The sequence below is a fragment of the Lethenteron reissneri genome, chromosome 17 (genome assembly GCF_015708825.2).
Source record: "Lethenteron reissneri isolate LAM-NWPU_2019-01 chromosome 17, ASM1570882v1, whole genome shotgun sequence".
Classification (NCBI taxonomy): Eukaryota; Metazoa; Chordata; class Hyperoartia; order Petromyzontiformes; family Petromyzontidae; genus Lethenteron; species Lethenteron reissneri.
This window is the reverse complement of record NC_083795.1, coordinates 812,680-826,445: the sequence shown is the minus strand read 5'-3', so window position 1 is coordinate 826,445 and position 13,766 is coordinate 812,680. Positions and strand designations below refer to the sequence as shown.

The following is a 13,766-nucleotide window of genomic DNA, read 5'->3' as shown; positions in this document are numbered from 1 at the left end:
TGAGTGGGTTTGTATCGAGCCCTGGGAGGTCGCCTGCGACCAATTCACGCGGAACGCGGCCGCCAGCCTCGGCAGGGCTGGGATCGAACCTGGACCTGGCACCTGGATGGGGGACAACCAAAGACAAAGACCCCCCGTGTAGCCTCCACTGACTGTGGGGGCAAGTGCTGTTAGCAAGTAGCACCGACGAAGGCCGGAACGGCACACGAGGGGGTGGGTGGCCAGCACCACGCCCGGCCGCCTTGGTCTCCCCAGTGGCGATGTTCACTACACACCGTTACACCAGGAGAGACCCAGGACCGGGTCAAATAATCGTCACCGGCGTTGGCCGTGAGCAGGAATCGAACTCGGGTGGCCGGGGTTCGTAGCGCCAGCAGCAGCTCGCCACGTTGACAGGTGCAGTGGGCATTGAGGGCAGTAGAGGGCAGTGCAGCATCAGCTGGAGTGCAGCATCTGCTATTGTTCAGCATCAGCTGGTGTGCAGCATCAGCTGATGTGCAGCATCAGCTGGAGTGCACCATTAGCTATTGTTCAGCATGAGCTGGTGTGCAGCATCAGCCGGTGTTCCGCACTCATCCCCACACATTCACAAACCAGCACTGACCAGCGTGGTGAAGTATGGTCAACTATGCCTTGTGACCTGCAAAGCGTGGGGGAGGGAGGTATCATCCAGCTGTGGAAGCGCAGTACAACATAAAGGGGATGCGCGTGTCCTGGCGATGAAAGTCAAAGTGTCCCCAACTTCCACGTTCCTATGCCGGGGGCGCAGCTTCCCAGAATCCTCACCGCACGATGCTTTTTCTCACCAAGTCGGACTTGCCTGGGAATTGAACTCGTGCCCTTGCAAGCCACGGTCCCTACCGCTCGGTGGGGAGCGCTGGAGAAGCGATGTGCTGAGAACCTCGAGTCCCGAGCACGGCCAACATCAGTGGCGCGTGCAGGCCGAACCCACTCATCGGCCCTCGACGGCTCCTCCCGCCTGCCCGGCGAGTGGACTCGCAGCGCGCGCGTTGCTCTGCAGGCGGCGTCATCTCTGGTGCCCTCTCGTGCTGACCGAGACTCAACGCAGAAGTAGCAGCAGCAGCACAACCCCGGCGCTTCACGAATCGTCGCTTGGCTCGTCAGGGGGGTGGTGTTCTCTCCTTTTTGGGTGCACGCGGCACGTGACGTCACAATCGCCCCCCCCCTCACCCGAGCCCCCCCCCCTCACCCGAGCTCTGAGAGTGTGAATCTGCGACGCTTCACGTGGCCTTAACACAGAGATCCACAACCTCCCCCGCCTCAATTTGATGACTTGGAGCGATTCCGGATTGCGGCTCATTTAAGTGATCGATTACCGTTGCTGTAAGGTACGGCTTATCTCGTGTTTAGAGGTAAATGTGACCCCATAGCTCACAACTCAAAATCATATTTATTATTGCACGTGTAATTCGATGCGTGGAAAGTAGAAAAAATATGTGCACCAATCGACCCACATCCACCCGTTGCCTCCCCTGCACCCAACGAGATCTGGGGCTCTTGACAAGCCCTTCCCTTCCAGGAATTGCATAAAGTTGCCAAGCAATATCTCCTTGATACAAGCTGAACATCTCACCTGATAAACGTTCTGCAATGCCAGCGATGCTTTTATCATGAAGAGTCACCGTGGTATCAAGACCCTTACTCTCACGTTGCCACAATCTCCCGTTGGTGCGATAATCCTTTAGAAGACAAGTCTGTGGCTGGCCTGCATAATACCCATCTTATAACGTATTGGTGTTGTGTTCACGATTCCCATGACGCCATGGGGCAATGCTTACAGGGAATACTTATTTGAATGTTTAACCGTTCATGAAAAAGTAACATGGCCACTCGGTAGAATCGCTTTACTCGCAGGGAGACAGCGCCACCTGCGACTCATTCTTCTCAGCTTGGACCATTCCCCGGCTCGGACACCAAGGGAACCCGGCTCCTCTCGTCCGCGCTGTCACGGTCTTAGCACTTTTGTTCCGTGTGCCGAGCCACTTCCATGTTTTGGAATTCCGAAGGCACCCAAGACTGACATGCGATGCCCCTTGAGACGGGGGACGACAGACGAAAGATGCACTTATAGCGGATTGAACATCAGGAGCGTTAAGGAAAAGGAGCTTACCATGAGCTGCGTGACCCTATTCTACGCATTGTAAGACGCAATCCTAAACCCGTGCACGGTGTCAAACACGTTGCACATCGCGGCTCGCACAGCTCCCGGGTTATTTGGACATGCGGCCAAAATATTTTTCTGTCAAATACAGGGGAACAGAGTGCGTCCTGCAATCCCGGAGAGACCGGCATTTATCATGCCGAGGTCCCCCCAGGGCACGAGATGCCCCGTGTGCCATTGTTTAGTAGATTTCCCGGTAGGGCCATAAGGGGCGGCATTTTAAATTGTGGGTGGGAATTGGTTGATGGCTGCTCGCAGACAAATCTACATGCAAATCTGTGCTCATGTTAATTTGACAGACATCAATTCAAAACTTAAGAAAGCACGCAGACCTCTCCATGTAAAAATAGTATTACTTTATTGTTCACAGAGAGTACGTGGAAGCCAGGGCCACCCAAATGCATCGAATCTTACACGAAGACACACGCGTGAAGACGTAGAATCGGTCTCGCCAAACTTGCATTTCTGCATCCGCGCACCGCAAGTATGATATAAATCAGCGGGCTATTGAAGTCTAGTGACCATATATATTTATATCAGCTTATAAAGTAATCATTTTCAAAAAGGGCCACAGAATAATGAGTTTATTACTTCGTGTAAATAATGCATTTAATACGTGCACTACAACGCAATCGGCACTCATCAGCACTACCCACTCAACACCACTGCAGCCCCACCATGGTAAAACGTCCGTCAAAATAACGGAAAACGCGTTAACATCACGACTCGGCTGTAGGCATAAGTGCTGGTTAGCCAAGAAAACCAACATGTTCTCATCATTATTATATTGAGCGAGTGACAATGCTCCACACAACGTGGATGCACACTTTGGCGTTGGCTGAGAGCCACCCTCGGCAACCCCTCCTACATCACAGACACGGTCTACAACTATAGGCTGTTAGTTCACAGGTAAGATTCTTAACATCACACGACAGGACGACACACACAACCAATAGTACACAGGAAGCTACAAGCCCTCTCCTCATGCAGGTCAGGTGTGTGGCGAGGCGACCACACCATGCTGCGGTTGAACCGCTACGTCAACGACCTTGGCAATGTCGGTGGGATTAATGACTTCAGTTTCCTTTAATTGGCCACACCTGGAATGCATGAGGATTCAACGAAAACCCAAAAATAAATTGGGCACTTTGCACGCAAGAACAGAGTGGTGCCTGGCCAACGCAACCACCACGCGGCGGATCTCCACCGTAGAGTCGCGTGCCACAACATCGCCCTTGTCGTGATGGGTGCTGCATTGTGGGGGAAGGAAAAACCTAAATCATCACTCACGGCTTCACCTGCAAAAGCGATGCAGCACATCACACCCGAGATCGAAAAGCACCAACTCTGACAATTGGCTGTCGAGCAAAGGTGTGCCCGGCGGGTGTTGGCTGGGAGGTGCGTGGGCCACATGCCGTCAACGCCGCCACATCCTTCAGTTTTACACACGAAGGGAAATCGCAAAGTGAACACTCGAGACACAAATCACCAACCCGAAACTGTCGCAACAGTTGGAAGAGCAAAAGTTGTTCAGTTCATAAAGCAATTAGGAGTGCGCCGAGCTGTTAAGTAAAATTGTCCTAAGCCTGCAATCGATGCTAAAGTTTTAGTTCCGAAAAACATAGCTCAGAATTCACAAGGTGAATTAGTGATTACACAGCCTACTATGAGCAACCGAAGGTAGGCGAGTGAAAAAAAAAGAGGCTGAATTACGACGGCGAGGTCTTCTCAAAAGAATGTGTTTTTGTTTATTTCCCCGAGCTACAGTGGTTGGTGTGCGCGCGTCACTTCCGCACGGTCACACGAGTGCCTGTGTCTCCCCATTGTTACGAACAATGGGTTTAAGCAAAGCCCCGTCGGCTGCTGCTGCAGGCGGCAGCAGCTGCGGGTCGCGCCTCGCAGAGTTCGCACGACTCCGGGATGCTGGCGATTGGCACCAGGCGCTCCCCCCCTTCCCCGTGACTCTCCCCCACGCTCGCCCCGGCATCGCTCTCCCCGATGCCGCCGCTGCCACCGCACTGCGGGGCGACCGAGGCGTGGCGATGCTCGCACATGCACACGTCGATGCCGGAGTCCCGAGTCAGAAGTCGCTGACGGAATTCCTCGTTGCCACCGCCGCCGTCGTCGTCATTGTCCTTCGCCCCGGGACCGCAGTGGCCGCTCTCGGAGCTGCAGTGGCATCGCGGCGGCGCTGGCCGCTGGGCGGTTGGCTCGAGCGGCGAGGCGACCTCTGCGCCGGTTCCTTCCGAAGCCGACGGGGCAGAGGGTGGTGCCCCGGCGGCTTGGCGCTTGGCGCCGACAGCGTTCTCGGAACGCCGGTCCAGGGAGCTGGCCGTCACTCCCGTGGAGAGGTGCGCTACGTCGTCAGGGGCAGAGGCCAGGGTGCCATCACAACTCCGACGTTCGTCATCCAGCAGAATGGGCTGGGACGTGGCCTTCGCCAGGGTCACAGCCTGCGTTGAAAAATCATTCTGGTCGGGTTCTTCAAAAGCGCAAGTGGCCGTAGGCGACGAGACCCGAGTCTGGGCACGGTCCTGGAGGGCACCCTCGCTGGGGACGGCCGCCCCTTCGAGGAGGGGCACCGCTTCCGTGGATGGATCCTGGGTCAACGACCGCATGGAAGAGGCAGCCGAGACGCCGGCTTCGTCTCGAGGAGTTTCATGGCAACCGTCCCCCGAGTTGCTGGTAAGCAAAGAGTGTTGATGCAGAGCGCTGTACGGAGGAGGAGGGGTGTTGTGAGGAGACACCACTTCTTCATAGGCCGGCAGCTTGTACATGGCCATGAGCCCTTTAAGAGAGATAGAGGGAGAAGTGCATTACTTACAGTTGTCCATCACCGAGGCACACAATCCTCACGTCAGGGTGCATGTTAGAATGATGTATACACGGGCAGCGGTGGTGCAGGCCTTAGCACATTGCACTACAAACCTAACAGACCCAGTTCGATTCCCGTTAACATTGGTAATGAATATCCAAAATCGGACCTGGGCCCTCCCAAGATCAACCCAGGCTTATATTAATGCCTGGTGCAGCATACAAACATCCACCCATCCCGTAGTACATCGTGCTGGCCTTAATAGGTGCTCGCTTGACAGCACCTCCCCCCGACGTTAAAGGTTATATGGGCCATCTTTGTCTCTGATGTGCATGTGCGCGTGTGCATGTGCGCGTGTGCAGGTGTGCGAGCCTTTACGTATGTCGAGTGGAGGCTCGGGGTAATTGTTGGCTCCCTCGAAGGCCAGCATGTTGATCTGTCGCTGTCGCTGCTGCAGCTGGGAGCGCATCTTGATGCGGCGGTGGTAATAAGCGCAGCAGCAGCTCAGCAGGATGATGAGAGACCACACCAACCAGAACCCTGCTCACACACACAGGCAAAGACAAAGACCCACCCGAATAGCCTTAAAAGACTGTTGGGGCAAGTTCCGTTAGCGAGCGCATATTATCGCTGAAACAGCACATAAGGGGGTGGGTGGCCAGCACCACGCCGACTGCCTTTGTCTCCCCAGGGAGAATGTTTACACACGGCACCAGGTACTCATTTGAGGCAGAGTTGACCTTGGGGAGGCCGAGGTCCGGTTCAGATAATTGGAACTGGTGTTGGCCGTGAGCGGGAATCGAACTCGGGTCGCCAGGTTCGTAGCGCAGCGCACTGATGACTGCGCCACCGCTCCCCACACAGACACACAAGGGAATACCAGCGCAAGTACTCGATGCTTAAAATCGCACACTCGCAATTATTCACAGGAGGTCCACGAGGCATATAAACATATAATTTACTGCCCTTTGTCAAACCACTGCTGGCCGAGGGATGTTTAACCATACTTCACCATATTGGTTAGTGTGGGTTGGCGAGGAGTGTGTGGGAGAGGACGAGTTCAGATCACTCGCCACTCATGTTAGCCATAGCTGGGAATCAAATTCAGTTCACCGATTCTTAGTGCAGTGCGCTAACAACTACGTCACTCAACTGGTGCCTACGGAAAATTAATTCCGAGCAGTGAGCCACTATATTTACGAGGTTTGGGGATATTTTTTAAGTGGCTTACGTGCGTAGAAGCAAATAAACACGTTATTGCTGCAATTACATTAACAGTGCTAAATCTGGTTAAATGGATTGGAAACATCCGACATCAAGTCGGTTCACAGCGCCGCTGCTTATCGTCAACGGAAACCCGAATCTGCCAACAATTTGCATCGTAACCTCTGCTGCTGCCCTCCAATTATCTGCTTTCATTACCATTTATCGCTGCACTCTGTGCACACAAAGTATCAATGTCGAGAACATAAAAGCATTAACCTAGTTGAGGCGCTGCTCAAACCCCTTCATTGTGGACAACTTGATATCCACGGCACGTCAAGGGCTTAAGATAATTTGTGCGGAGGATGTAGATAGAAGACGCATTGAGTAGACCGTCCCTCCGTCTCCTCGTATGCAACAATGTGGCTTTCTACACAACCCTACCCAGTGATGCGATTAGCACAACGGGCTGAGAAACCCCGACCAGGATTTTACCTCTTACCGGAGTAAACACTACGATAGCCTGCGTTTAAATCCACATGATGAAGATCAAGTCAAATTCCAACCCAGCAAAGCTGGAGGATGGAAAGAATGTCCCTCGTGAATGCGCGCTTGTGTCCTTGAGTGCCTGTATGGGTCCGTGCTTGTTCGCATGTAAACATCGCGGAGCGCGTGCTGGGGCTGATAGTAGTATTTGGGGCACCGCGGTGGCAAGATGGTTATCTCCCTCGCCTGCATGTTTGGAGTTTGCATGTCTCTCTCCCCACGGTCGCGTAGATTTCTCTCTGGGTCCCCCAGTTTTTCCCTCCACATTTAGAATCAACGTCACGCGTTTAGAGTATTTGGCTGCTACGAATTTCCACACGAGATACTTCTGCGGCCAGATCGCTTCTGAAAGAGCAAGTAGCTCAGTTGGTTGAACATGGTAAAGCAAATAGTAAAACATTATTTACGCTTGGGTGTCATTGCACAACAGTTCACGTTTAAATTAAATCATATCTTAAAAATATTTCAAGTCCCCTTTCAGAAGTTGTGATCAGTCATCTGGTTCCTTCTTGCATTTTCTCCTGCCCAATAGCTCAACGTAATTTAGACTTTTGTTTAAGAGCACATTCTACGGCATACATTCCATAACATCCACGATGGTGGCCAAAGTATGTGTTACGACACATTCTCCTTTTATATTAACCATTATTAAAACGGCAATGAACTCCCATTTAATAATAGAGCAGTCCTTAAGACTCATCTCCTGAACATATAGATGGATTCTTATTCCAGCGACCCGAGTTAGATTTTTTGTCCATGCATCACAACGGTGGAAAACGGCGTCAAATAACACAAGCGTCTACATGCGACCACATCTCAGGGGTCTGTACAGACAAAACAGGAAAACGATGGAGTAAACACTGGACACGAGCATCTCCAACTATTTAAAATAGCGCAACGTGGGTACTTGGTACCGCGCGTCAAAATCCACAACGGCGAGAGGAAGGCGGCCACATCACCACTCCTGCTGTGCCATACCCAGAGACGCTTGCTACCAGTAACTTGTGTCAGTCTGACACATCAAGTGGAGGAGTGTGTTGCCGACGTGTGTGTTCACACGCGTGTGCAAGTGTGTTCCCAATGAATGCAACGATCAAATTCACAAGTTTGCGATGGATGCAGAAACTCTTTCAAGTATTGCTTTCAATGATACTTGGCTGTCATGGGATATTTTTTTGATGGTTGCCGTCCAATTATTACGTTTCCTGTTAAGTAAACAATGTCAAAATTGAACACACACTGTAATGCATACGCCTGGTGGCTTGGTGCAGGCTGCTGGTTTTTCCCATTACGCTGCATGCCAAAACCATTATCTCAGTGTGTTTTACATTTTGTCCTAGACCACATTATTTGTTTTTCATCCGATAGCATATTCCCATCAAATAGAGGAAGACATTATCGTTTGCTTAGCAAGCAAGTGCTGCACGTACACGATTGAGTTGTTAAATGAATTAACTTACTAAGTGCCATGCCCGAGCAAAGCAGACATCTTAAGCCTGGCCTCGTAAAACGAGCCATTTAAGTTACCAGACCACGTGCAGAAAGAAACGAATGGAAGAAACTACAGATTATGGCTCTACGTGGCCCTCAGGTGCGAAGTGACCATGGCCACCCGCGTGCGCCCGTGTGCACGCAATGCGACGGCGCTTACACCACAGCTCGTAGTAGTAGGTGCAACAGCCAGACTCGCCGCAGCAGTGGCCCGTGTCGCAGTAGTAGGGCTGCCCCAGCGAGCCGTGGCACAGCTCCCGTGCCTTCTCACACACACACACGCACAGAGGCAAAGCAATCCCAATCAAAAACTGTGGGAAAAAACAAGCTCGACACCGATTCATCCCCGTTCGGGTTCGGACACGCGTAACGATCCGGCCAAATTTTGGTCGTGTGACCCCAGTCCTGCAGGTGCAGCCACAACTGAGGAGAGTGCTGTTATACCTCTTCTGTGACGTGACACACAAACATAACGTGGTACTTGGGACACCAATTTACGTCTCACTTGTGGATATTCATGAGACGCTGGGTGGAACTTTAGCACTCTTCTTCATAATTACCACCGATAAGAAAGTGACGGCGCTCATATTCCTACTGGTGTTTTTATGAGTTACGAACCCATGGTCATCATTATCACCACTGCTGCCGTTATTACCTCCAATGTCACCACAACCGATGCTGGTCAATGGATGACGGAGTTACAGAAAGAAATGAAGGGGATCCTGTCATGAAAATCGGATGTCTCAGTTAGGATTTGATCAAACAGTAGCAAGCAGCCAGTTAGAGGCTTAATCATGACTGCAATTTAATTATGAACAATAATGAGCCACTTTGAAAAGACGACGCTTGAAAAATATAAAAGTCTCGTGTAAATGCAAAACATGCTTCTCATAGAAATGTTGCCAGCATTAAAAGTTAATTTCTCTCGGCTCAACCCAAATCAGACAAAACATTTTCAGTATGCTGCGGTGTGTTTTGCAACGTGCCGTCTATATTTGTTTAGATATCCCAATGTTTTGTTGTAAAATGCATGGCTATCATTACAAACTAGTGACTCCATGGGCATATTCACTTAAAAGTGCTGAAATGGGTTTTGGGCAGCAGCAGCAGCCACGACAAGCAGTGTCCTGACAAACAACGACGCGGAACGAACATCAGCAGTTTCTGAAAAGTGAACTCGCTGGCTACGGACGCAAGATTGTCCTCCGGGCCACACAGAAATGCACACACACGTGGTTATCGCGCGGCAGGCTGGCACGTTGGTAACGCTCGTGCCCTCACAGCAATCAGAGCCTGGGTTCGACTCGTGACTCGGGTACCTGTCTGTGTGGAGTTAGTATGTTCTCCTTTTATTTTGCATGGGTTTCTTCCAGGTTCTTCGACTTCCTCCCGTAAAAAAACACTAACTGTGGTGAAAAATTACAAGCCAATGACTATTGAAGATTACAAAAATAAACCGCTTCACCCAGCTACTGCAAAAACTTGGCAGGACTCGCTCGGAAAAAAAAAGTGTCCCGGGACTCCGCGAGGTTTTCCTGGGTACCCAATCATAAGGCTACGGTGTCACGTGTGCAGCGCTGGGGGCAGCACGCTGGCTGTGTGCGGCGTTACCGCACCAGGCAGGGCCCCGGCTGTGTGCGGCGTTACCACACCAGGCAGGGCCCCGGCTGTCACTGCTCTCCATCACGTTCCCACGGGGCGCCTGCTGCCCAGGCCGGGCTCCTTCCCAGACAAACCACTATCGCCAGAGCACCCTTCCCAAATGCCACTGCCATCTGTGAATTCTTTATTTTTGTTTTTTTCATGTGAGCATAGAGTCACATGCAACCCACACCCTATACCCGTACATTCCCACACAAATCTGCACGCAAGTGTATACAGCGCTCTATGTACAATTATTAAAATAGAAATATATATAGATTTATTTTTCGCCTTTGCACCACATAATACGCATGATCCTCACAGCGACTTTTGGCTGGCCATCGAGCAAAGACTGTTACCGCATCGCACGCTTCAGGCGCACTCCTGCGGCCGTCTAAAACGCACTTATTTCCGATACTAGAATGCCACTGGAGCTATGCACTTTTAACTCTGGACAGAAAACTAATTTCTTCAAAACCACTTTGTGTTTAGTTTGTCGACCTTGCCCAAACCTCCAATTAGCACGGTTGGCTACGTACGTGCAAAAGAAGTTGAACATACGTACAAGAATACGTTTTACCTGTTCTAGCAATAAAACAGGTATTAATATGCTTAAACACCAAATTGAAACCTTTTCATAATCAACGATTTTTGGGTTTAGATCGCGTTTATTTATAAATGTGTCGTAACCCTCCACCACCCGACACGGCCAATCAGTAAAAATGTGTCACGTTGACAAAGACAAATAGTTCACTTCTTTACCTTTTGAAACCTTTTGCAAGGAATCAGGTCTGCCTTAACCACAAACTCGTGGTGAACATGCAAACAAAAAAACCATGCTCTGGTAGTGTATGTATGCATTTGAAACTGATTGGTCCACACCAGAGACGACTTTCTTTAGGGCCTAGTCTCAACCAGTGTTAGACCAGAGGACGCCAAAAGGCGACCAGCACAAGGACAATGCACTCGGGACATTCAGAGCTCGGGGTGAGCAGCTACATCATGGGCCCGCCCTTGTACGCACATGATCAGCAGACGTCCCACCCTAATCTGGCTGCCTGATTCAGTGTGTTTAGGACTCTAAGGCTATAGACAAATCGTTAAGCAAGGTGGATTTAATGTACAGCACTGCAATGCCCATACATGTCCTCTGCCAGTTCAGACTAGCGTTGAGGATTGCTTTATATTCATGCCTCGAGTCCTAATAATTGTTGCTCTCAGCCAACGTTGCTGTTTTCTACGTAATCTCCGCCTACATTCATTTTTTCATATGATGGAGATTCTCCAATTTGACAGTGTTATTTTCGTTGACAAGCCTGTAAGCCCTGACAGATGGAGGGCTTGGATTAACTGCTGGCTTGTCCGCTCTCACAGGGCGAGGCACAAGTTGTCCATCTGTATAGTGAGGGCTATACTTCACAGATGTTCACAAATACAGACAGGCTTCTTTAAGGCCACGCTTTCAAAAACAAAGGCTGGTATGGCCACAGCAGTCTAATACGCACGCACACTGCTTCTTGGCTGGTAGGTTTGAGAATCTTCCCCTGGGTATTTAAAAAAGCACGCATTACATATATATGTAGAACTTCTTTCAAACTGTACGTAGCTGACATTACGAACCGGAAGTACAGGGGGAAGACAACTAAACACGAGAAGCACTTCTAAAGAAATTAGTTTTTCAATCTAAATTTAAAAGTAGTACACTTTTGCAAGCGGTACGTGGTGTACAGTGATGTAGTGATACACGTGGAACTTCGAACCTGGCAACTTGAGTCCATTACCTGGCCACGGCTGACATCAGTGGCAAGTCACGTGGTGACCAGGCCATAGGCCAACTCGTCACCCCCCCCCCCCCCCCCGCACTGAGCAGCATGCAAGATTCCCATCAAGACCTCCATCCAGCAGTAGATCGATAAGGGCTGCGAGCTTGACGTATCGCACAATGAGCATTTGGCGCAGAGCAACCACGTTTGCCATGCCTGCTTTAAACTGTACGCTCACTGTTGATTTAAAACAGGACAAGAGGGAGTCACCGCGGGGAACTTTAAGTCCGTTTAATGCAAAACATTGACTCCCATCCAAAACGCAACAGTTTTCGCTTAGCGTTCATCATATCCGTAACAGCGATTCACAATCATTGCCAACGCTTTTATCTGGACAACTAATAAACGGAGGCGAGCCGTGCCAGCGATTTGATGCACTGGCCAGTTCCTGGCCACGACAGAGCGCAGCTGGACGCGGCGGGGTCCGGCAGCGACACCACAACACAGCCGCAGCAGCACCACCACCACGCCTGCCGTAGTACAGCAATCAGCATTTCAACGCTGACATCGCCCGTTCGGAAGCAACCAGAATTTCTCAAACGAAATAAGAGTCGTGCGCTGCGAGGACGTCTGCCCCCCCGAGAGCTTAAACTGTGCGGACACTTCACCTTACTCGACGTGCACAGATATGAGACCTCGGAACACAATTCTTACGCCCCACACGCCGCCCTCGCAGCGCGCTGCCGCTGGAGGAGGAGGAGCGGTGTTCGTGGAGACCCTGGCGATGCAGGACAGGACTTGCGGCTTCCCACATCTGCTCGGGCGGTTTCACCAACAAGGGCCTCGTGAACCGTGTGGGTTGGCTCACAGGCACGCAGTTGTTGGGAAATGAACAATCAAGTAAAGTTACCACAATAAACAAACAACGCTAGCTAGACGATGTTTTACATTTGTTGGTTTGATGCGTTTATCCGAGATGTGCATTCATTATTTTTTTATTCCACAAAAACTAGGTCGTTTACTACCAGAGAAAATGTCAACCACAATACTTCAATATTTATTTTTACTTGCGCCTAAAAACCTCAACAGTTTGCAAAGATGGGTCAAATAACCCGCTTGCTGTACTGCAACCTCTTGGCCACCCTGTAATCCATAGAGCAGAGCACACCACGAACTAGACCTCCAAAGCACGGGCTAGGGTGTCCGGTGAACACTCAGGAATGGTAATACACTGGTACAGAGCGCAAGAAAAATCCGAAGTGCAATGTAGATATTCAGTCAGATTTTTATCAATCAAAATTTACACTCGGTCAGGGCTCCATGTGTAGTTAGAAATAATACGCAGAAATTATCGAGCATACATAGATAAAAAAGTATTACTTAACAAGATTAAGTCATACACGATTAGAGTCCCATGAAAATTAGAGTCGTGGATATTATTTCTTTTGCAAGAACAGCCACGTCCACTACGAGTTAGAAACAATCATTGCAGTGTTCTTTCGTGGAATTAATTTCAAACGTCAGATTATGACACCATCACACACAATGGCCTACTTTTGCGAGTGAGGTAACTTTTTAAATGACTGGGCGGGTTGCAGAAATCTTAACTTTTGGCCGTGAGCAAGCCGAGCTTATCTGTGAATGAACTCCGAACTGTGGGGTCATCCACCCAGACAGTGTATACATGCACCGTGCACACATGCAGCGCAGACACTGCCATGTGTCTAGCCAAGTGATGATCGCGCTGATCGCAGAGATTTTGCAGCCGCCCGAGTGTGGGTCACAGCGAGACGCGGTGCCATCGGGACGGGTGGGCATGCTTCATGATTTGGACATTTTGTTAAAGGAGTCAAAATGCATATTCATTGTACACCCTATTCAACTGTACCCATGTGAAGCACACAAAAGGCAAAGATCCCCCATATAGCCTCAACATACTTCTGGGGCAAGTGCTCTTAGCGAGCACCTATGAAGGCCGGCACTGCACAGCATACGAGGGCGTCGTGTGGCCAACACCACACCCATCCGCCTTTGTCTCCCCAGTGCTTATATTTACTACACACCGCGCCAAGTACTCGTTTAGAACCAAGCCGGTCTGGAGGCCTAGGGCTGGCTCGGATCATTA

General features: G+C 50.4%; 1 protein-coding gene across 1 annotated transcript in view; it reads right to left on the bottom strand.

The window, feature by feature from the left end:
• Positions 1-2,523: 2,523 nt before the first annotated feature.
• Positions 2,524-13,766, bottom strand: part of LOC133343278 (uncharacterized) — a 34,679-nt gene continuing 23,436 nt past the window's right edge. Inside the window, exons 2-4 of the mRNA XM_061552743.1 lie at positions 8,398-8,500; positions 5,376-5,537; positions 2,524-4,970 (exon numbers count right to left, since the gene is read on the bottom strand). Of these exons, the coding sequence (XP_061408727.1) occupies positions 4,024-4,970; positions 5,376-5,537; positions 8,398-8,500 (1,212 nt within the window). The 3' untranslated portion in view covers positions 2,524-4,023. The remainder of the gene's footprint in view (positions 4,971-5,375; positions 5,538-8,397; positions 8,501-13,766) is intronic.